This window comes from Musca domestica, unplaced genomic scaffold (assembly GCF_030504385.1).
Source record: "Musca domestica strain aabys unplaced genomic scaffold, Musca_domestica.polishedcontigs.V.1.1 4, whole genome shotgun sequence".
Classification (NCBI taxonomy): domain Eukaryota; kingdom Metazoa; phylum Arthropoda; class Insecta; order Diptera; family Muscidae; genus Musca; species Musca domestica.
Window position 1 is genome coordinate 14000365 of NW_026712328.1, and position 26018 is coordinate 14026382.

The 26018-nt window shown below is 33.1% G+C and overlaps 1 protein-coding gene across 2 annotated transcripts in view; it reads left to right on the top strand.

Annotated features, from left to right (window-relative positions):
* Window positions 1–13257, top strand: part of LOC101897473 (sex determination protein fruitless) — a 617438-nt gene extending 604181 nt beyond the window's left edge. The window contains exon 9 of one of the 2 annotated variants that reach the window (XM_059126695.1): window positions 1882–7186. In XM_059126695.1, coding sequence (XP_058982678.1) covers window positions 1882–2447 — 566 coding nt within the window. In that variant the 3' untranslated portion in view covers window positions 2448–7186. Of the gene's footprint in view, window positions 1–1881; window positions 7187–11810 lie in introns of those variants that run through there. The other variant, XM_059126696.1, reaches the window with a different exon arrangement.
* Window positions 13258–26018: the final 12761 nt, after the last annotated feature.

Sequence of the window (26018 nt, forward strand, 5' to 3'; positions counted from 1 at the left end):
CGTCACATTTCATGTTTTCGTATTCAATTCTTGTTTTTTTTTTTTTTTTTTTTTTTTTTTGAAAAAAATTAAAACTTATTTAATATTATTTCCTAAAATTATACTTTTCCTCACCCACCACCACCAACATAAAAAATGAATAGAGTTACAAACTCATGACGGTAAGTTTATGTGTATATGTATGTAATTATTTTAAAATCAACAATTTATAGTGTTTAGCACAATGACAAATTTCGAAACCCCAAAAAAAATATATACATTAAATAAAATCTATTTTCAGTACAAATTCAAAACAAATAAAATTACAGGAATTGGCCGTTAATCTCCAAAAAAAGCAAAAATATATTGTTCCTTTTTTTTCAAATTATTTTTGTATCAATGACTATTTTTATTTGATTTGCATCGAAATCTTTATAGGAAGAGGAGGAGGAGGGGTGTTGAAAAAAAGTTTTCAGTATTATAGATAAAATGTGCTGCAAAACAAACGTACTTATGTTGCAAAACCTTTATTGAGTTTTATTTCAGTCCAGGGTCATAATAATAAATCAATTCCTAACCCCTCAAAACTCTTTGTCTGGCATAAACATACGCTCTGTCCTTTTAATCCCAAATGAACTCCCCATCTCTAAATCACATATTGCATTTTCCGCTCTTTTACTCTCTTTCTCCATATATCTCTCTCTCTTTTTCTTTGTCTCTGTGAAACAAGAATAAACCTCCTCATTTGTTTATACGGCGGTTAACATTTCTTCATTTCTAAGTGTCTCTAATTGCGTAGGTTACGTCCCAGCGTATGTTATACTATTCTCAAACGATTTTAACATTGTTTTTGTAAATTGTATTAAATTAATATAAAAAAAGACTCGAAAATATAATCTAATCTTGGTTTGGGTTTTATGAAAATAATTAATTAAACTTAAACAATAAAACAAAATTACACCTAATGCTGTACCCAGTCGGATTTACTATTAATTTGGTACAATTACTTTACATTACTACATACATTCCTAGTTTCAATCATGTTTCTTTTTGTTTAACAATACTATGGTTACAAAATAGAAATTATAACGATAAAAACAAAAAACTAAGAACATTTCATGGAGATGGTTTAAATCTGTAATAAATCACTTTTGTAAATAACTTTAATTTTTAAGAACTACATACATCAATATTTTATTTAAATTGTCTCGATATACATACATCTAAACTTAATACCAACAGAACAGTATACGTACCAACCAAACAACCCACCTACTGGTCCTAGGAAGATCCTCCTATTATGGTATATATTTATTGCCGTTTTCTTAATTTTTTTTTTCAAATTGAAGGCACACTTTTTGGGTGTAACAGAATTTGTTGCGATGAAAACAAAAACACGAATTGTTTAATTTATTGAGAACAAAAATTGATTGGCATGCAAACACTTTGATTGCTTGTCAAGTACTAACTAACCAGCCGTGACTGCCTTTACGCTGAGTGCCGACGCTTTTCGGTCTCACTCAGTTGCATAATTCGGCTCAGCTCTTCTATGCTCAACTTTCAGAGAGAGAATTGAACAGAAACTCTTTCGGAGAGATATGCAATTTCACCGCAAGTGTTTCGAATTGGTGTTCTGTAGGACCTAATACACTCACATCAGCCTTTAATAGCGTTAAGCATTAGAATTTAAGATTTTCCTCTTACTTAACTACTCTACTACATTAACGTTTTGTTTCTTGTGAATCACCAACAAAAACAATGTTTTTCTCTTCTTTTTTATTCTCTGCGTGTGCAATTTGTTCGCAAACAAAACAAACTGTAATAACATTCGATTGTCTGTCACACTAAATAAAATTCAATACATGTATTGAACGAACTCGATTCGAAATGTTCGGGCGGAAGGCTCCAAAGCCTGGCATATGCGGCTGACGTTTGAGCGTCTGTCTGGTGGGTGCAATCTACATCGCTGCAAATTGTGCGGAAAGGTGGTCACGCACATACGTAATCACTACCATGTCCACTTTCCGGGGAGATTTGAGTGCCCGCTGTGTCGGGCCACTTATACGCGCAGCGACAACCTGAGGACACATTGCAAATTCAAGCACCCGATGTATAATCCGGATACGAGAAAGTTTGAAAATATGATGTCAGGTGCGGCCGCTACAGCGACACAATCGCCCACTCCCACCCAATTGGCGGCGGCGTCACAAGCAGCCATGGCAGCAGCTGCTGCCGCGGCGGCTTTTAATGCCGCCCAACAGCAACAACAGAGAGAGCAACAGCAAAGAGAACACCACCAGCAGCAATTACAACAGCACGCCCACAATTTGACACAACAAACGCAACAGCTTTTGCAGCAGCAAATTCAACAGCAGCAGCATCATCAACAGCAACAACAAGCTGCTCAAATGATTTCGCAGACGGTGGGTCACCAACAGTCACAGCCGCACAATGCCACAAATGAATGATACGGATCTTTTTTCAACTGGAATTATGGCAATATCCTAGGAAATACATATGCACCACCGCCACCTCCTCCACCCCAACCGACCGTAGTGTCAGCCTCATCTTCAGCACAGCTAGCAACGTCGTCATCGGCATCGTCGGGTTCGATTTCAGCAACCAATCCCTTTGCCTGGAATGCCGAAGATACATTGCATCACCAAACGCAGCGGTTACACCTCGACAGCAGTAATTTCACGGCAACGCAAACATCTCTGAAAAGCTTATACTATAACCATTACATGGCGAACAACAATACGACGGTGTCATTGGCAACTGATCCATTTTTAGGCTACACCAAACCACTCCCTTTAAATCGCAAAGAAAAGCCGCAACCAGCATTTCATCAACAAATTCCAATTCACAGTCTAATTGATAGTGACGATAACGACGACGGCGACGACGACCAAGTGGACGAAGAACACGACGAAACTAATCGGAGAAATTTAACACCGACTCCACTATCAACGCAGATTTTATCAGCCAAGTTGGCGCCCAACGTCAAGTCAACTATGAATGGTACTTCCAAAATTAAGGACTCACCGAACGAACCATCCCTGCTTAGCAAGAGAACAAAAGAAGAAACTGAAACTCGGATCCATGGCAATGGAGTAACTGAAATGCACAACAACAAATCGAATATTATAACAGATAAATTTATATCCCAACCCCAAGCGGCAAATAATTGAGGAGATGTCCAAAGACGGTTTGAAATGTATTTCCGAAAATAAAACTCGTCATTTGTCCAAGGATAAGAAAATAGAAATTACACTAAGTAGAACCCAAAAATTCTCTCACACTCAAAAAAAGTCACGTTCTCCCTCGCACACTTGGCTGCTGGTACAAATGAGAGCGATCGCTGTCGACCGTGTGAATTGATGTCAAATGGTTTCATGTTGATTGTGGTGAATATGGTGGATGGCACAAGAGCGGGTGTTAATTTGCAACGGTTTCTTAAGATACACCACATATAACTACCAGTATGTAAATGTTTATGTTGCCAAAAAAACAAAACAAAAAAAAAAAAAAACAAACAAACAAACAATTACAGAAAGTTATAAAAACTCACAAAAATTTAATAATAACAACAATAACAACTTGTAATAATAACAAAAATTATATTTTAAATCAATCACTCGATCGATATCTATGTACAATGTATCCACAATCTTTCAAACTATCTATGTATCTACCATTCACACAATATGACGATGTATGCATTTAATGTTCCAAAAACAAAAAAGAACTACTGTTTGTTAGAAAGAATGGCAAAAAATACTAAATTATTAAAGAAATAACACCGGAGATTTAGCAAAGTGCAATTTTGCCCTTGAAGAAAAACAACTACAACAAAAACCTGACCAGAACGTAAATTCAATAGATTATATTCGAAAAAATATGCCTCCTAATGTTAGATTCGTATTGTCCTTCAAAATATACTCGCACAAAAACCCCCCACACACACATACAAACTCTTATAAAAGTGGAACCTTAACCTTATCAAATGTTTGCCAAAAAAAGAAATAATGAGATTTTGTTTTGTCTTATACATAAAAATTAAGTATAACCAGAAATGTTCCACACTTTATTCCTACCTAGCATCCGTTTCGAACTTCTCGAAAAGTCGTTGTGTCAATGTGTGTGTGCAACCAATCTTAGAATTTCTTCTGATACCGACTGGCAAGAAATGTTTGTTTTTCGATTTTTACTAAAAAAATAAGAAGTGTTGTCAACATTGTTGTTTTTAAAAAAGAAAATAAAAAAGTAGAAGAAATACGCCAAAATTACCCCACCCCGCCCCCTCTTCTTATTTTATTTTTTTTTTTTTTGTGTAAAACATAGCACATGTATCCCTGACCCCCACCCCCTCCCACTTCATATATATGTATGTATAGAAATTGTTTTTGACTTTACTACTTTTAATATTTGAGATAAATAATTAATTTAAAAGTACTACAATTTTTATTACTAAACAAAAAAGTGTACAAAATATTTTTAATTAACAAAAACAAAAACAACTTTTGTTATTTATAAGACTATTATTATATACACATATAAATATTTTTATTTTCGTTTATTTTAACATTGAATATAATTTAATGTCGAAAGCGACATTAATAATCAATCATTCATCCTACTACCACTACTCCGCTCTGCTACCAGTTGCATTGTCTGTCATCATCTCTTTGGGGGGAATGTGTCAAATCTGAAAACGAAATCGTTGCACTTGAATACAACATTGTCCAGTAACTAAGAATTGTTTTCTTCTTCTTCTGCCAGGACCTAAACCACAGCACAAATCCAGATTCAAAATATTTGTTGAAGTTCTCAATAAAACTAAAACGTTTTTCTTATAACTTTTATGGTGCCAGGATAATTAAAAAAAAGGACTTTCGCTCTCTTCTTTAGATATTTCTATGTTTGCCAGTTTTGTATTGATTGGTCGTTCTTTCAATTGCTACTTGTGTTAATGAAATAATTTATGATTTTTTTTAGAATTCATCCATACTTGAAATTCTCACAGCACTAAGTTGAGTGATCTTAGTCTCTTTCAGCCTAATAGTATACCCACCAATTATGCATGTTTACCGATGTGCAACACTAAGAAATGACATATGTATGTCACTTTGTTGTGTTCCTGTTCTTTTTTACAGATAAAAGAAGTAAAAGAGAGAAATGTTACATTCGCTCTAAGAGAACCGCTTCGCCAGAGACTGTTGTAACGGAAAACTAATGAAAATGTCCAAATTAGGTGGCAATCCTCAATCTTTCAGTTGCTTGCAAGCTTTACTAGGTTTTCGCGTACGGGAACGGGTCTGAAGTAAAAAGTTCTAAAATTGGTACAATATATTACTCTACTGTAGGTTCTGAAACACAACTCTTATTAGACAACTTTTAAAAACAACTTAGCCTCATGTCATATTTTAAAATTCCAACTTGAGTCTTTCTTATACAGGGTGAGATAAAAAAACGGCAACAAAGGCAAACGCCATAAACTTTACATTTTTTTTTAATTTCATTGAATGAAAGCAAAAAATGTGGGAAATAACATCAAATTTTAAAACAAGTTTAGATTTTTTCGAATTAGTCATCTTTGGCACGAATTATGGACTTCAAATGGCTAATGAAACCGCCACACGCTGCCCGAATGATGCTCTACGGTATTTTGACCCATTCTCGGGAGAAGCGCTTGCTTGAGGTGATTGACACTTAGTGCCAACCTTGCTTTCCAAAATACTCCAGACATAATAGTCCAACGGTTTGGTATCCGGAGATTTTGGTGGCCGTTGCGCGCTGGAAATGAAGCGATGAACCTCATTTTGTAAGCATTCTTGGGTGGCGCGTGCTGAGTGCGATGGTGCTGAGTCCTGTTGGAATGTAAAAGGTCTTCGGCCAAAATGTTTTAATGCCCAAGGCTTTAATACACCCTCCATAATATTTTCGTGATAATATTCGACATTTATTCTGATGCCATGGTCGATTAATACGAGCGGAGAGCGACCATCGGCTGTTTAGGCGGCCCACATCATCACCATGGCCGGCGCTTGAGCTCTGCATATTTTCGCTGACCTCTTTAGCAAGTAAACACGATCATTTTGTTTGTTTAAAAACTGCTGGACAACGAATGTTGTATCATCGGAGAAAACCAAATTCGGCAGTTCACCACTTTCGACCAAGCGAAGCAACTCTTTAGCTCTTTTGTGTCTATTTTCTTTCTGTTGCGGTGTAAGTTCTTGCACATTTTGGAATTTCAATGGCTTTACCCCGAACTCATTTTTCAATGTTTGCCGAATGGAATATTGCGATATGATCAGCCCACGAGCCAATTTTCGGCCACTGTGAAGCGGCTTGCTTCTTTACTTTTCGAACCATTTCTGCTGATGTTGCTGTTTTCTTCCGTCCACTTCCTAGTGCTACCAGTATCACGGACACGAGCGATGGTATAAGACACAAAAGATATATTTACATTTAAATGCTGGAGTGCTCTAACGATTGCCACTTGTGGTTGCAGTTTTTCCATCTCACCCTGTACAAGAATAATTAGTATGTTTTTCTTTTGTACCATTTGAAAATATATTTTTACCTTTTTTTGTTGGAATGTTTTGCAATTATGCACAATTCGTTGTTTTTATTGCCAAATTCTTGAATCTCTCCCCACCCCCCAGACAGTGTAGTAGATAAAATCGCGGTTTTTTTGCATCGACGGTTTGTTCAGAGAAAAGTCTATGACACCATCACCCCTCCTTCAACTTTGGATTGTCTTCTGTCCGACATTGCCAAATTTCGACAACTAGATTGCCATTTTATGATTACCTACCAAAATCCGCCTCCTTCACTTGCATACAATCTATGCCAGAACTTCTATCCTAAGTAGTGATGTGTAAATACATATTTCCACAAAAAAAAGTAAAACTAAAAATATATATGTATACATATTATATACTTTATTACTAATCAATATACGTTATAGATGTCTTTTTAGTTTACAAACATACAAAAGAAAACAAAACTAAACAAAAAAATAAATAATTGATTGTTAGACTTTTAAGCTACCGTTTTTAGTAGTTCTATATACACACATATACATATATATTAAACTAAAAACAAAACTAATAATTATTTGGTGCACAACAATGAAATGAAAACTCGAAATAAACAAACAGACTTTGTTTCGTGTTTTCCTATTCAATTTGAAGAAAAAGAAGAAGAAGACGAATGTGATAATTATGGTAAACAAAAAATGTAGTGACAAAAAATTGTTAGAAACAATGAAATCAAGGTGCTAAATCCAAATAACCAGAACAAGAATACACTGACTAAGACGATGGAAATAGTATAAAAGAGATGACAAAGAAGCAGAAGAATATGTAATTAGCTACACATGAACAGCCAGTGTCCAGCTGGATGTACAACAACTGTCAGACAGGCAAGTGAACAAATGTTGTGGAAACAAAAACGTATGTGCAATAAAAAAACTAGTTTTCTTTTTGAAATAATAATCAGCCTATAGGAACAGAAAACAAACTTCAAGAGAAAGAAAAAAAAAAACAAACAAACAGAATAAATTATTTTACTATTATTTTAATTGTATTTTTTTATTTTTATTTGTACAAAAAAAAAAAAAAAAAAAAAACGAAGAAATTGATTGCCTCTTCATTTTTTATTAATTACTAAACTGTTGAACTATTTGTTTCACTTCTCAACGTGTCTGTTGTAATGAATAACACAAAATTTGTGCAATTTTTTTATCTTTCATTTAGCTACTAAGATAACAACAACAGAATACAACTACAATTACAAAATTTACATGCATGTATCTATTGTCATAAATGCAAAATGAACTGGAAGCCCTAAAGTGGCAGATGAAATAATAATCATATTTATAAAAACGGGGACTTGAGTTGATTTTCCTTTTCGATAATGATAAATGTGTGTAAATATTATTTTTTATTTTTTTTGTTTTTCTATTTCTAATTTAGTAAACATTTAAATTTATACTTGCAAAACAAGACTTTTAATACCTGATTTTAATGAAATAAAAATAAAAAACTTTTTCACAAACCTACACAAACACACACTCAAATTACAGATACATACAAGAGGAAGCTTAAGGAGGCACACTCCAAAACCTCTCTCTTCTCTAATCTATTGCAAACGGCAACACATTGTTTTGTTATTAACAGTAAACACATTTATAATTAATGCATTAATACAAAAACAAAAACAATATTTTAAGCTAAATATTAATTTTTTTATTTCATTTTTTAACAACAACAACAAAAATGGCATAAATAAATTTTTGTACTGTTATTAATTTATATAATTTTTTATAACATAAAACTATACTGAAATTATTATTTTTTTTATAAACATAGTTAAGGTTTTATTTATACGAAAAACTATTAATGAATTACCAATAAGTTATTTTCACATTTGAAATTAAACCCTGAAAAAAAAAAAACGAAAAACGAAAACAAAATCAACAAAATATGTAAAGAAATAAAAAAAATTAAATTACTAGCAACCAACAAAACATGCGAGCATTTGTTATTCACAGATACAGCATCAAGGCAACAAAAGCTGTGCCTGCCAACCTGGTGGTATGAATTCAAGGAAAAACCAAAACCCAGACAGAACTAAAACTTAAGTAACGTCCAGAAAATGTTCTCAAAATACTTTAATTGAAAAGAAAATAAAAAAACAGTTTTCAGAAATGAAAATAAACAATTTTACACAAATATATACACACACACGATGAAATATTTATAAAAATATCAACAACAACAGCAAAAGTAAAATAAATGAATTTATCTCTTGGAAATAAATCAAAAAAATGAAAGATGTTACTCCTCTGGTCTATTTATTCGCTCTTGCTCACTCTCACTCTCTCTCTCTCTGTCTGTCTCTCTTCAATTTATTGGTTGAAACATACGACAGGCATTAGGCGGTCGCTCTTTGATTCTCGATAATTGTGCTTCCAACATGAGGTTACTATCGTCGTTGTCATCCATTCAACAAATTCCCAAATAAAATATTGAAATACCAATTGAATTTTTAACACAAAAAAAAATATTAATCTCGGCCCAATTTCCTGTAATTTTATTTGTTTTTTCTTTGTTACTTCTCTTAATTATTTTGTTTTAATCTTATTTCAATTTTATTTGTTTAGAGTAAGTACATACAATACAAATTGTTTAAATGGTAAGCATATACAAACACACACACATTATTTATTTAATTTATAATATACCTATTTATTTTTATTGTATGTATAATGTTAGTGAGTTTCGCACATATGTTACACCCAAAAATTGAAAACTTTTTTGAAAATTAGAATTCGACTCTTAAACGGACCCGACATGCGACTATGTGCGAACATATTGTAAAAAATTTTATGTTTCATATTTACGGCTCCATTACATACACATGCATACCTACATACACATATATAGAACACAAATATATTTATTGTGACTAATACATGCAATCTCTATATATTAGCTATGCCATTGAGCGGGCATAACTAATTCGCGAATCTATCAGCAAAGTTTTGAATTAAGTATTACACACACAGGCACCTATATAGAAGATAACTTACATAAAAATATGAACGGAGGCATTTTTCCTATGTTTTTTTTCTTAAATATTGTTTGTCCTATTAACAGTAAAGATGGAAGGCCAAAATAAACGAGCCATGACTTTCTTAAATTTTCATTAAAAATCGAATAACACAATTACGTGTGGTGGCATACCGTGCATGTCGTTCAAATTGCTCTCCCACCTTAACTGTTAACAAAAAATAATTAAACAGATTTTATTATAAATAAATACGTTGCACGACGGAATGTAAGTAATGAATGAGTACTGCAAAGTGATTCCATTGTATGCAAATACGTTTTGAAAATATTCGGCTTCAACTCCTTAAGTCCCAAGTACTAGCACATGTATTTACACTGAAGGATTGTAATAGAGTTTGATTAACCTTTATACAGGGTGAGATAAAAAAAAAACTGCAACAAAGTCAAACGCCATAATTTTTACATTTTTTTTTTAAATTTTATTGAATGAAAGTAGAAAATGTAGGAAATAGCATCAAATTTTATAATAAGTTTAGATTTGGTCGAATTGGTCACCTTTGGTGTTTTCATCTCACTCTGTAGGTGGTCTCAGTTTGTTCTCAATTTAGATTTTCTGAAATGTATTTTAAAATGTGAGAAAATTATTAAATTATAGTTTTGAAGAATCCAACATTTTGGAATATTTATAAATTGTAGAACTATTTGTCCACACTTTCAGGGCCAAAAGCTCATATCAATTGTTAAATTTAACAAAAATCATTATGAGTAAAAATCTTAATTTATTTATTTCATTTTTTCTGAGTTTATCTGCAAAATTTCGAAGAATGATACAGATGTGACCCAGAGTATCAGACTTCTACAATGTTTTACTACTTTCAACTCGCTTAATAAATTAGTTCTCTCAGAGCAGTTTCAATAGTTTGTTGTTTTATCCTTAAAACTTATAAAGTCGATGGCTTTAAATCTCAATTTTAAAAAAGGCAACTTGTTATAGCCACGGTGTGTATTTGGCATGGCATAATTATAAATATTTATCTTGTGCAAATATCAGTTTTTTTGAAAATTCTGTATTTACGAATTTAAATCATCCACTTAAGAAAGTTATTTATGCAAAAAGAAAAAATATAGTTTTTCCAAAATTGAGTTTACGAAAGAAAATATATCAAGACAGATCTATGTTGCATCAAAATAATTGAATTCGAGCTTTAAAAATCCATTTCTAGCATTTCTGCATTTCTATAATCTAAGAAAGTAAGATATTTATTTTTTTGTGTCAACTTGATGTGTCTGACCTTCAAAAATAAAAGAAGAAAAGGTGGATGACGGTGCCAACTACTGCGGATTTTGCAACACGAGACTTTCCTCTATAATTATGCCATATCTAGTTTGATAACCTTTTTATAGTTAATTTTAATAATTTTTATTGAAAAATTGGATTGTACTGTGAAAAGGCTGAGAGTCATTGTGAAAAATAATACAAAAAAAGTTTGTAGAAAATAGGCTTTAACGTGCTTGAGAATATCGCTTTATATCCGATAAGGTTGAGGGATTTTGGAAACAAAGTTGTTATTTACATTTCAGAAATTATTTTTAAAATAAGTCTTGAGTTAATTGAAAGTTTTCCAAAAATTGTATTTTTTATATAGATACAGAGTTTTGTTGTTTTTTTTTAAGTTCTATTTTCCATATTTTGACTACACAATTTCTGTCTTTCTCTTTCTTATTCTAAGTGCCCTTTTTTCTATCTCACACACATACACTCTCTTTTTCTCTCTCCCTACCTACCTACCCATCTACCTACCTATTTATACATACAAACATATAATTTTCTATGAATTATTGCGTATTTTTATAATATACACGTAAATAGCTTCGAATCTGCTTTATAAGCTAATACTTAGTTTTTATTTAGTTATATTATTTTATTTTAGATAATTTTTTTTCAATGTTTATTTTAACAACAAGTTGTTTTTGTCGATCTTGTGGCATTTGAAATCTTTTAGTTTATGTTTTTTGTTGGTTAGATTTTGTTTTCACTATCTTTATCAATTATACACGTATAGCGGAAACAACTAAAAGTACAGACAAAAAATATGTTACAACAACAACTATTATACACATAATAATATAAATACCTAACTAGTTAAAAAAAATTAAACATAAGACCTATTTTCACTATATTTATTTCTCTGGGCTGACCAACTTTTCCCCCCCTGTGTGGTGTGTGTTCTCTTTTTTCATTGGTTACAGCACCCCGAGGACGTATGTCAAGAACCTCTTTTCGAAGATCGTCATTCTCGAGGACCTCATCTTTGTCCGACTCCCCACCACCACATCCGGCAGCGACGTATGGCCTACAATTTGATGCAGCTATCAAAAATGAATATCTTCTGGAGAATATTATGCGAGGCGCCAATGGCGGACACCATCAGAACGACCAGGCACACCATCAAAGTCTAAATCAACTGCATACCCTTGGCCCGGCTACAGGAAATATGGGAAGTTCAGGACACAATATGCACCATCAGATGTCGTATCACAATATGTTCACGCCGTCCCGTGATCCAGGCACCATGTGGCGCTGTCGCTCGTGCGGCAAAGAGGTGACAAATCGCTGGCATCATTTCCATTCCCACACAGCCCAGCGCTCCAATTGTCCCTATTGTCCGGCCACATACAGCCGCATTGACACTCTGCGTTCACATTTAAGGGTCAAACACTCAGATCGACTCCTCAAATTGGGTTCCTCGATGTAAGCAGCCGGCGGTCATCGCTTAACAAGCAGCAGAACTCTATCTCTCTCTGTCCGGGGGAACCCTTAATACTAGCTATAACATATACACATACACAATTTTCTTTTCTATATTTTACTTTTGTTTTGTTAAAAACACACACAACTTTACATGTATGTAACCTTAATATAAAAACAACAACAAAAACCAAAATAATACTATTAACACATGTGACGTCACAAGAGAAACCTACTAGAAATTCAACTACATGAGATTAGGTTAAGTCTTTTTTTAACAAAAATGTGAAGAAAAAAAAAACGCAAGAATTGGGTTCTTATTTTAGATGCCAAATAGAAGCAAGTATGGATATTTCATCGTAACTATTGAAAGCAACAAACAACCTATGTATGTCCATAAGTTTACTTAACAAAACTACAAACAAAATGCTGTCGATGTTCCCAAACGCTCCCCCTTCCCTCAAATCGGCTTCTAAACATAAACATAACACTAATGTATATCCCCCCCCCCCCACACGAAAACCCACATTTTGATGCTATTGGTAAAATAATACTAGGAATAGTTATAAACAATGTACTAACATTATACTTTAGATGATATTCATTACTTTTTTGTTTGTTTTAATAACAATAATAATAATAATTATAGCTGTGAGAAAAAATAACTTTGTAAATTTGTTGTTTTCGTAAATTGTAAGTTCATTGTTTGCTTGAAACACAAAAACAGAAAAATATGTAATTTAAAGAAATTTGATTTTATATTTTGTTTTTGTATAGATTTCTTCGAAATGTCTTTTGTTTTAATTTCAAAATTACAATGATTTAGCCTTGTCCAATCGCATTTACGCTTGTTTCGTTTAAAACGATTAACATACATACATACATAGGATAATACCAAATATTTAATACAATAAATATAACCAGAATAATGATAATTGACCCCCCCCCCCCCCCCCCCCTCCAAAACGGAATTGAACTATTTCAAAGAAGAAGAAAAAAAAACTGTTGTTAGATATTGAGTGCAAAAGTTGTGGGGCAGATTTTCTAAGAATTAAAAAAAAAATAAATTTTTACTAATATGTTGTAAAACCTGAAAAAAGGAATTGTTTGTCTTTCGTTTGCTGTCTTCAATACTTAAGTAAATCTCACTCACAATTCCAACGGCAGAGTTTAAGTACATAAAAAGCTTGAAGTCATGACTAGGCATATTAATGTCATATTCTAATGGAAAACGGCGGCAGGATTTTAGTGCGGCTCTGTAATCCCTTTATGAAATGTCACAAAATATGCCTAGCCATGATTTCAAGCTTCTTATGTGCTTACACCTTAATCCTTTTTTTTTATTTTGAATATTTTACCATATTCAGTCTAAGGTTTTTTGTTGATGGATATTTCATCATCATTTCTCTTTCGGGTTGAGCTTTTAATGACCTAAGGAGATGGAATTAAAGTCCAACGTTTCGCCATTGGGCACGGCTCATCAGGCATATTAGATGCCTCGATTTTGAATGTCGATTTGAGAGATGCTAGTATCTGAAACTTAAGAGAGACCAATAAATTTGGCAGCCACAATATTGCTCACTTCAAAAACATTTTATTGGAAAAACTTGGCCGAATACAGAAAAATAGCATTGTTACCAACTTCTGATCGGCTGATATGTTCTTTTTGACTCTTTAACTAATTTTTTATTGCAATTTAAAAAGTCCGATAACATGGCATTAATAAAATGGACCTTGCTATATGCAACACTTAATTGTTTCCTACAATTTTCAGCTGGAACCTGATCTTCTTAAACAGACCTCAATTAAACCCATCTAAAAAAATAAAATAATCTATCGATATAGCAAAACATGACCTTGATCCTGCAAATTTGTTGATAAACATTTGTTGGAACACCGCTATATTTTTCAATCGAATAACGTTTCTGCCAAGTTTAAAAAATCGAATTCAAATGTTTAGAATTTTACACTCCTTTTTCCTAGATATCAAATTTTCCAATTTTTATGTCAACAAGCTCCAAGCTCCAAGGATCACTCGACAAGCTTAAATGAAATATTTTGGAGATATTTAATTGTTTCCTTTATTCCATTTTTTTTTTCTTTTCTTCAAAATCCTAAAATGATATCTTAATTTCCAGCTTAAGCCCCGGACAGAGGGGGGTCACAAAGTCCTCTACATACCACAATAATACAGCAAATTCCAAAGTAAATACAGACAAACAAATAAATAGTTTAATACTTAAATTAAATAGAAAAAAAATCTGTAAAAATATACAATCAAACAAACACACACACGCCCTCTCTCACTCACTTGACATGCATAAATGCCAGCCAACAAATATATAGACATATATTTTCATAAATATCAAATTGAAAAACAAAAAACAACAACAAATGAAACAAAACGCTGCTTCTAAATCTTTGTAATTGTCTTGTCTTTATGTTCATCCCAAGGGAATCTATACAAATTGGAAGGTTTCAAATCTAATAAAATCGAAAAATTAACCCCCATATATAAAATATATTCGTATGGCTATATGTACGGTTTCTTGTCAAAAAAAATTAAAACAAAAAAAATAAAAATCTTAAAAATTTAAAGGCAAACAAAATAATAACAAAACAAAACAACAATGATACAAAACTCATAAAATGACTAAAATAAAACCAAAACAAATATACATACATACATAAATACATCATAAGGAAACCAAAACCTACAAATAACAACTAACACTACATCTGAGTTATTCTGGACACACACACGCAAACGCTCCCACTCCATTTTACTGCATTATCATGCTGCCCCCTGTTGCTGCTGTTTTCGAAAAGAAATGCGGCCAGCTTTGATTGGAATGAATGAAATTTGAAATATGACTTACGCTGGACGTGTGTGTGTATATGCGTGTGTCTCTCCACAATGATACTTCTATATAAACTATTTAAAATTAAGAAAATAACAAAAATGGTTGACCAAGTTGCAAATCTAGCTGACAAAATCGAAGACGAAGCAGAAGCAGATGACGACGAAATGAATGGTTTCTTTGTTACCTCCTTGTAATAGAATTATTTTAGCATTGTTTGTTAAGTTTTAGATACTTTGTTTTACAATTTTTATTTTTATTTTGTAGCTTATATTATTTTTTTGTTCAATGTCAACGATTGAAATGGAAAGAAAAAAAAACTAAAAATGAAAACAAAATAAGAAAACGCAAACCATGTTTACATTGTTAAGTTTTGTTCTTTGTGTTAACTTAAAGTTTAAAGAATTATACCAATTCAACTACAAACAAATATCAATATACCTCAAATGCATTTCAGTTTTAATGTTTTACTATTAATTTAAAAATAATACAAAAAAACAACAACAACATTAGTTTTAGTTTGAATTTATTAAGAAAAAAAAATGAAATGAAGAAAAAAAACAAAACTAAACAAAAACAATACATTTGTATATTATTGAAATGTATTTTATTTACTGTTAAGTTTAACTATTTCCTTTTTTTTTTGTATTCAGCAATCAAATTATTTCGAATTCTTTATATGACACGATGGCAGATCTCGTAACTTTTCTTTTCGCCTCTAAATTCAAAAAAATAAAATCTTTCCCTTTTTATGAAAGTTGAAATTAAGACACAGATTTATTTGAATACTCTGTATAATTGCAAATGTAATAATTACATATTTACTAAGCAATAGAGGATATTTCAGTTTGGATACCCGTTGGCTATTGATCCGCTATCGTGTCATATTAAGTAATTTCAAAAAATCTAACAATTTCCCCAAAGTCTATTTCCTGCTGGGAAATCTCGAAATAATTTTCAAATCAATTGTAACAAAAACCGATTATTACACCTCAAAAAAACGAAAGCAAATTGGCAAATTACACATTTCTTTGGTCTAAATTAAATGAATTAAATATATTCTTAAAGTAAAAAAATCGTTAACGGTTTCGTTAGAAATGTCTTCGAGAACATTGTGAGGCACCCGTGAAATAAAAGAAGACATTATTCTAATACAGGGTGAGATAAAAAAGAACTGCAACAAAATCAAACGCTATAATTTTTATATTTTTTTCCTTAATTTTATTGTATGAAAGCAAAAAATGTCGGAAATAACATCAAATTTTAGAATAAGTTTAGATTTCTTCGAATTGGTCACCTTTGGTACGAATTATGGCCTTCAAACGGCCAATGAAACCGTCACACGCTTCCCCAATGCGATCTGCGGTATTTTGGCCCATTCCTGGTGAAGCGCTTGCTTGAGGTGATCGAGACTTTGGTATTGCTTTCCAAAATACTCCAGACACAATAGTCCAACGGATTGGTATCCGGAGATTGTGCGCTGGAAATGAAGCGAGGAACCTCATTTTGCGATGGTGCTGAGTCCTGTTGGAATGTCCAAGGTCTGCGGCCAAAATGTTTGCGTGCCTAATACATCCTCCAGAATATTTTCGCGATAATACTCGCCATTTATACTTATGCCACGGTCAATTAATACGAGCGGAGAACGACCATTGGCTGTTATGGCGGCCCACACCATCACCATGGCCGACGCTTGAATTCTGGTGGCCAACCGAAGGTGCACATTTTCTGCTGATCTCTTTGGCAAGTAAACACGATCATTTTGTTTGTTTACCAACTGCTGGACAACGAATGTTTTCTCATCGGAAAAACCAAATTCGGCAGTTTACAACTTTCGGCCAAGCGAAGCAACTCTTTAGCTCTTTTGAGTCTATTTTCTTTCTTTTGTCGTGTAAGTTCTTGCACTTTTTGGAATTTCAATGGCTTTACCCCGAGCTCATTTTTCAATATTTGCCGAATTGAGTATTGCGAGATGTTCAGCTAACGAGCCATTTTTCGGCCACTTCGATCAAGTCGCTTCTTTACTTTTCGAATCATTGCTGCTGATGATGATTTAAATGCTGGAGTGCTAGAGCTATAGCCACTTGTGGTTTTCCAATAACTTTTTTTCTGGAAAATTCTCACCAAAATGCTTTTGTACGCATGTAAACAATATAATGAGCTGTCACTGGAATAATTTGAAAAGCCGTCGAAAGAGTGGCTTTGAAACGACAGCAGTCTGAAGTTGGTTGCAGTTTTTTTTTTCATGTCATCCTGTATTCTTAGCGGTTTTGTTAGAAATGTCTTCAGGAGCAGTAATTTTCATGAAATGCCACGGCGAAGTTAAAAACTCTGCGAGGCACCCGTGAAGGAAATGTATCGGTAGAAATAAAATAAGACATTCTGATATACAAATCTGTAAAAAAAACTCCAATTGTCTCGGTTTCCTTCTTTTATCTGTAATAACAAATCAACCCCGCTAGCACCTCGTTTTTATTAGCATTTAACGCCTTCTCAAACTGCCATTTTGCTTTGAGTAAAACTATTTTTAATGTAACCTGTAAGTTTTTAGAAATCCTGTTTTTTTTTTTTTTTTGATAATTGTGTCTCAATTTCAATTTCCTCATGTAATGGCGTACTCGCTTTATAAGGTTTCCTATTTTCTGTTCGATTTAAGGTTTGATTTAAACACAACATTTGTTATTTTATAAAGAAAAAAAAAAACTAAAATACTGAATTACAAATTAAATGATTCACAAATGAATGGAGATGAAAATAAAACAAAGTTATTTTTGAACATTTTGTGATACTCAAAATTACATGTTTGGTTTTAAATTCTATAAAAAAAATGGAAATAAATTTAGTATTTGTGATATTTTCAAAAGAAAAACATAAACCACAACATAATTTGTTTATTATTTATTAAATTGGATTTTTTCTTTAGATTTTCGTTATTTTTTCAAAATTGTTATGTTTCGGCCCTTAAACTTTTAAGTTTGTTAACTAAAATTACAAAATGTTTAAAATAGTAAAAAAAATAATAAATACGAAAACTAAAACAAATGTGTAAAAACCAGTTTTTATGCTATATAAACGCAAACAGACACACAATGTTTGCACATCGCTGCTCAAACACTTTTTTTGAAATTAGTTTTAATGACTTACCTATATTTACATATATTTTTTATTTTTAGTTGTATATATTTTTTTTAATTTTTAGTTACAGTGTACGTTTAGTTACTAGAAATTGAAATTCAACTACAACAACAACATATATGTACCAAAAAAATCTAATAAATATGATTGAAAACAAAAACAAAAAAAACAACAATTAAATATTTTAATAATTTTTTAAATACTCCTCAATGTAAAGTCATTGGAATACGAAACAGTTATAGAATATTATACACTCTCAGCACTTTTTATTATCAATATATATCATCTGAGATGTCCTCCCCGCTGTCCATGCATAGCTATATACATACATACATACATACAAATAAATTCAATCGTATATACACACATAGATATATTTTTATGGAAAAATGTGTAAGAGACGAGAATTTTTGTGTGATCCATCGATGCTAGTGTCTGGCTCTGATCCTGCTTTTCCTGTACACCAAAAGCCGAAATTGAACAACAAATGCTACGCACCTCCACCACAACCAAATACTACTACAACTAATCGTATCCACATACAAACGAAATAAATGCATCCACAATACATTTCCATCTAACTTTTTTCCCAATTTACAAATATTACATTCTAGTTCTTAATCAAAAAAAAAAAAAAATACTAATGAATTTGTAAATTAAAAACAATAAAATATATTAATGACACTTTTTTACTTTCCTTTTATTATTAACTTTATAATAATTCAAATTAAACAATTAAATAAACCTTAATTAAGAAGTGAAATGGTACGAACACGCTCCTTCCATTTCCATTCTAGCTATACTCTTCATCACAAACAAAAACAACAAAAAGCTCAATGTGTGTAGCCCAAGAAGAAGTACATTTAATTTTAAATAAAACAAAAAAAAACGAAAAAAAGAACACAAAATCCAAACCCAAAACATCAAATAAAATTAAAGAAAAATTTTAAAATAAAATTCTTCTTATCGAATACAATTATTAGTTTTTTGTTTTTTGGTTGGAATAATTTCTAGGGATATTAGCCTCAGAGTTGGAAGCACAATCACATACGGTTAGGAGTCGGGAATTGAATTTCTAATATTTCAGATAAAGTGGCCGCACAATTCGATTGGTAAGTATGAAAGGTAAATATGAAAAGAACGTAAGTATATGGAATAAAAATATATAAAAAATAAAAATACTCTGGTTGCCAGCTGATTCCGGTAACAGGGAAAGGACACATTAAAAAAATTGTATCTGCCAAAAGCATAGTAGCCGTGCGGGGCAATATATACAAAAAGTTTTTTTGGCCCAGATCTACAATTCAACCTTTTGCAAGATCAATCGATCTTCGGACTATAGTAGTTTGTGTGAAAATGCTGACTGAAACAATATATGATCAAATGCTTACAATTTATTTTCTCTGACTCTTGAAATAGTTTTTAGTTGGACATATTTTAGGCTCCGTTTGACAATTATGACCTTGAAGATCCAAAATGAGAAACATTTAGATCTGGAAAAAAGTTTTTTTTTTGAATATTCAAATATTTTATGGTACATGTTTTAAACTGCAAATACCAGTAAGACCGTTTGCATAATGCTGTTAAATTTTTCAAAAAACCATAAAGTGAGGCCGTATTATGGGGCCATACCGAAACGGGAACCTCCATAGACAATTTTATACTTCAAGGATTGTCATCCACCATATCTTCTTAAATACTAAATTTTAATCAATTTCATGGGTAAATGTGACTAGGACCATCAAAATACCGGGTATCGGTAGCTAGAACCCATTGTGACCTACAAATACCACTTTTTAGATAAATCCGTTGAAAAATGTGACAAAAATCATCAAAATACCGAATATCGGGAGGTACCGTTGTATGGTGGCTATTCGAAAACCTGAACCAATATATCTCATTTCCATTACCAACCATCCTAGACACAATACAAATTGTTCTGCAAATACAAATTGTTTTTAAGCTCTACGTCACATAATGTGGACAGACGGACAGACAGACATGGTTAAATCGACTTAGAATTTTATGCTGATTATGATTATGTATACTTTATGGGGTCTATGGCGAATATTTAGGTATGTGATAAACGGAATGACAAAGTAAATATACCCTCCTTTTCAAAGTGAAGGGTATAAAAAAATAAAAAAAATTTCGGCCAGTTTTGCCAATGTTCGATTATTTCAAAATATTTTGACTTCTGTTATGATTATTCAAACTCCTGACAATATTTAGATATAACAAGTTGTGAAAACTCGCTGAGTTGATTCGCAATTTACGACAGCTAAAAATATTGAAAATTGTGACCCTTTGTGGGTGAGGTACCAGAAAGGGTTCGCAGCTATATATCATCTTCACGACAGATCTTGTATTAGCAAAAATGTTTGTATGTGTGAAATTTGAAGAAAGTTGAATGCTTATTTGGCTTAATTTGAGCATTTGTTGTCTAAAAATCTTGAACCCTATGGGGGGAGATACCAGTCTGAATGGAATCGGATGTTAATTTCGCGTTTTATGAGCTCCATGGATATTCAAAATGTTGACCCTTTATGGGGAAGGTACCAGAAGGAGTGAACCGATATATTCCATCTTCACACCAGACCTCGGGTTAATAATATTTTTGGGATGTGTGTGGGTCAACATTTTGACCTTTGTGGGGGAGTTACTTGATAGATTGGACCGATATTGTCCATTTTCGCACCTGACCTAGAACTGACGCAAATATTATGATTTGCAAAGTTGGAACAAAATCGGATTATCGTTTCCCTTTCTGTGCAGCAAATATATTTTTTTAATACGCGACCTTTTGTGAGGAAAGTACCCGAAGGAGTAGACCCATATATTCCATATTCACGCCAGACCTTGGGTTATTTGATTGATTTTATATGAGTTATAATTATTCAAAATGTTGTCCCTTTGTGGGGGAGGTACTTGATAGAGTGGATGATATTGTCCATTTTCGTACCTGACCTAGCACTGATGCAAATATTTGAATTTGCAAAGTTCGAGCAAAATCGGATTTTCCTTTCTCTTTCCGAGCAGAAAAGATTTTTTTTTGAAAATTTCCACCTTTTGTGGTGGAGGTACCGGAAGGAGTGGACCGATATATTCCGTCTTAACACCAGACCTTGGGTTAATAAAATTATCGGGATGTATGAAATTTGAAGACAAAAGAGTTGTAATTATTCAAAATTTTGACACTTTGTGGGGAAGGTACTTGCTGGAGTGGACCAATATTGTCCATTTTCCCACCTGACCTATCCAAATCCGTTTTAGGACATTTGGAGTCGATATAGCGATGTCCGTCCATCCCTCTGTCTGTCTGGCTGGATGGAGCGCACGACAACTCTCGAAGGGAGTAGCATTATAATATTTTTGTCAAACTTAGATCGAGTTCGGAGATGGGAAATATCGGTCTACTCCTTCTCGTACCTCTCCCACAAAATGTCGAAATTTTCAAAAAAGATAAATGGAATGTGATGAAGGAATCCGATTGTGTAAAAATTTCGCACATCCCAGATGGAATATATCGGTCCACTCCTTCTGATACCTCCCCCACAAAAGGTCGAAACTTTGAATATCATCGAATTCCATTTAGACTTGGCACATCTGTTGAAAAAAACGGTAGAGATCGGGATATATCGGTCCAGAAGGGATATATCGGTCCACTCCTTCTGGTACCTCCCCCACAAAAGCTCAACATTTTGAATATCCATGAAGCTCATAAAAAGCGAAATTGACATCCGATTTCATTCAAGACTTGGTACATCCCAACATTTCCATCAAAACAAGATCTGTTATAAAGATGGTAGAGATGAGACCATTTTTTTGCTACCTTTCCCACATAGGGTTCAAGATTTTAAAAAACACAATGATCAAAGAAAGCGAAATAAGCAATCAACACTCTTCAAATTGCACCCATACAAAATTTTTGCTAATACAATATCTGTTGCGCAGATGATATATATCCGTGAAAATATTTTTAATAATCATACATTGGCTAAGGGTATACATCTGCCGGCAAAACCGACCGATACTTTTTAACTTTTTATTATGAATAATGACTCGACCTAATAGAAATAAGTAGCCATGGCAAAAATGTCAATACATGTTCACGAACTGGTCGATTTAAAGTGATTTAAAAAACTTGATCATATTTTTTAGCTGTCCGCCAAACGGTGGACCTATAGATCGGTGGACTTGGGAGGTCCACTATGGGGACTATACCAAAATATGTACCTATTTTGAAAATTTTGTGGTATATGATTCTGTACTCCCAAAGTAGCCTAAATGCACATTTTTAGCTAAATCGATTGGAAATGCGATCAAAAACATCAAAATAGGTAAAATCAGGAGGTACCTTTATATGAGCCCTACTCCAAAACATTGATTTGCATTGAACATTTTCTGCGAACAGGAGGGGTAAAATCAATTGAAAAATGTGGCCAAGACCCCGAAAATAGCTGAAATCAGGAGATACATTCATATAAAAGATGAAAAGATGTTATATTTTTTCTAAATATTCCAATCACTAAAACTTGACGAATATGGAAAATATCGCTAGACTATAAAATAATTCTTGATATCGGGCTATACTCTTTTATTGGAACTATACCAAAATGTAGACCGACATAATCCATATTTTGTAGAAATGATTTTACATGTAAGCCATAGCACTGTATCGAATTTAAATTCCATGGTAAATTTTGTGAAGTACTTAAAGCTCTTTGTGTGTGGTTAGGTTAGTGCATGCCCAACAGGGCTTGCGGCAAAATTGTTTCGCCCCTCTTTTTCAACCTAACCTAACCTAACCTAACCACACACAAAGAGCTTTAAGCCAGTACAGGCCTGTTGTGCGCTCTAGTCAGAGGGGTTTTACCGAGGAAGACGTGCAGTTAACAGTCTGTTATAATTGAAATTCTGTTGCCTTTATGATATTCTTTAACTGTTTTATATCATTTACCATGATCCGACTAAGGTCTGGTATAGTGTCGCTCCCTAAGAATTGGGTTCTGATATTAGCAAACGCTGGGCATATACAGAGAAAATGTTCCAAAGTTTCGTCGTCTTCCCTGCACGCCCTGCATATACTGTTATCTGTGCAACCTATCTTGCATAGATGAGCTTGTAGGCCCAGGTGCCCCGTAAGGATGCCTGTCAGCTCACTGATTTCCTTCTTGCCTAGCAATAAAAGATTCTTCGTTTTTATCTCATTTGGCTCACCCCACTGGATTTTGGGGTTTTTCCCTACGCCCTCTTCGTTCCATAAGGATATATGGGCGTTTTTTACCCATGTCTTTAACATTAGACGTGACGCTTTTAGCAGCAGTGGATTGTCTAAGTTTACTGCTGCTAATTCCCTGCCTGTTCTATCTCGTTACCTCTAACTCCGTTATGGCCTGGTACCCATATAATGCGAACTAAGCCGTGTTGAGAGTAGTTGTTGATTGAGTTTATACATTCCAATACAGTTCTTGAAGTTACTGTTTTGGATGTGTGTGGTTAAGGCTGTCTATAATGACACCCAAAAATGTTTGGCCTGGGAACCCAAAGCTCGTCTGGGATTTTGATCTACGAACCGAATACAGTCGCTAATCCCCTTTAGAACGATATCTGCCATTTAAGTATCGGGGGATGTGAATCCTTTTCTTATTAGATTTTCAATTCGCTCTGCCATTTTGTATAGTCCGCTTTATGCAGTGCCTCTTACGATGTTTGCCAATAAAATGGATTATCATTTTGAATTTCGATTCCATTGAAATTTTTCTCACTTTTTTCTTTGGAATTTTTTTATTCGTGATTTTTAACGATTTTAAAATGGTAATTATCCGTTAACTTTGGTGTGACCGCATTACATTATTTTGACATAATCTATTTAATTTTGCACTATATAATTCGGTACTACACTCCAATGGAACCCACCTGCAATTTCCGTTCTCAAAAAATCGAGTCAATTCAATTAAGTTAATCAAATTAAAAAAAAAAACATGGTAGAATCAAGAAGGTAAAGTCATTTCATATAAGCATTCCCATCTTTGCATTTTCTGTAACTGAGCTTGTCAATACAATCTTTCATATGAAGTGTCATTATAACTGTCATATAAAATGTGGAATAAGAGTGCCATTGTCTTCAAATTTCGCACATTCGCACATCCTATCAACACAAGATCTAATATACGGATAAAACGGATCTCTCCCTCTGGTACCTTCACCACAACTGTTGAAACATTTGTAAAATTCATAAACCTCACGAAATTCAAAATAATCATCTTATTCTTTCCAAACTTTGCACATCGCAGTACTTCTGCATAGATTGCAAGATTGAATGCCACACAAAGTCTGGCTCTGGGTAATAAGCAGCTCTTTTTGGAAGATTTTACTATGCCTAATTATAAAAAGTTCGGCCGGGCCGATCTTTGAATACCCTCCAATATTTGAAACGATTTTGGCAATTTTCAAAAAAATAAAATCCGTTAAAAATGTTATTAAAATCTTAAAAATACCAAATTTAGCCGTTATATTAGGTTCTATACGACGACGACCATTACAAAAATTCAAATGCGTAACTTGAATAAAATATTCGGTGAATAATGTAGCTAAAATCATAAAAATTCTGTAGGCTGTAGTATCCATTACAAACTTCAAATACCATATTTGAAACAATTCCGGCAAATAATGTCGCTAAAATCATCAAAATACCGCATGTCGGGAGGTACTGTTATGTGGGCGCTATAAGAAGATGTGGACCTACATGTCCCATTTTCAATACCAAAAGTCCTGCAGACATAATACACATTTGAGTAAATTTTTATTAACTTGCTTCATTTCGTTCGAAAGCTAGAGTGATTTCCACAGACGGATAGACGGACGGACATTGTTGAATCGACATAGAATTTTATGCTGATTAAGAATATATATACTTTGTGGGATGTAAAATGTATATTTCGAGGTGTTACAAACGGAATGACAAACTTAATATACCCTCCATACTATGTTGGAGGGTATAATAAAAACGAAAATTTTGAATTTGAAAATTTGAGAACATGTGGATATTATTTTTTATTGTTCTCAATTTAGGAGAAGACCGTAAATGATGATCCCAAGCGTGTGACTTATAATTTTTGGGACAGGCATCGTAAAATTTTCAAACGGAGCTAAATCCCATCTTTACGTCAAATCTTATATAGCAGACGTGCTGAGATTTGCAAAGTTTGAAACGAATTTTTTGAAAACGATTATTTTGCATTTTGTGAGGTTTATGAGTACCAGACATAGACAAATGAAGATATAGACAACGAAAAGTTAGTTTTGTATTTTTATCCAGGTGGCTCTCATCCAGCGTTCAACCCACTCGACTTCGAAAACACATTTTATCGTTTTTCAAGAATTTCACTGGAATACTCCCATAGTTTTCGATGTCACTACATAGTTTTCACTTATCTCTTATTATGGAACAATTTTGAACTGATAAATATCCTACAGTTTATGTTATTTTTAACGTTTTAGAATTGAGTGACTTCAATTTTCCCACTCAAACCCCTGAAACGATATAGACGTCACCTGCTGATCCGAGTTTTTTTCGAAGATAAACGGTGAGAGCATTTCGTTGTCTATATTTTCATTTGTCTATGTACCAGATCTCGTGTTGGTAGAAATATTGGGATGTGCGAAATTTGAAGACAACTCTCTCTCGCCACATTTAATATGATTATTCAA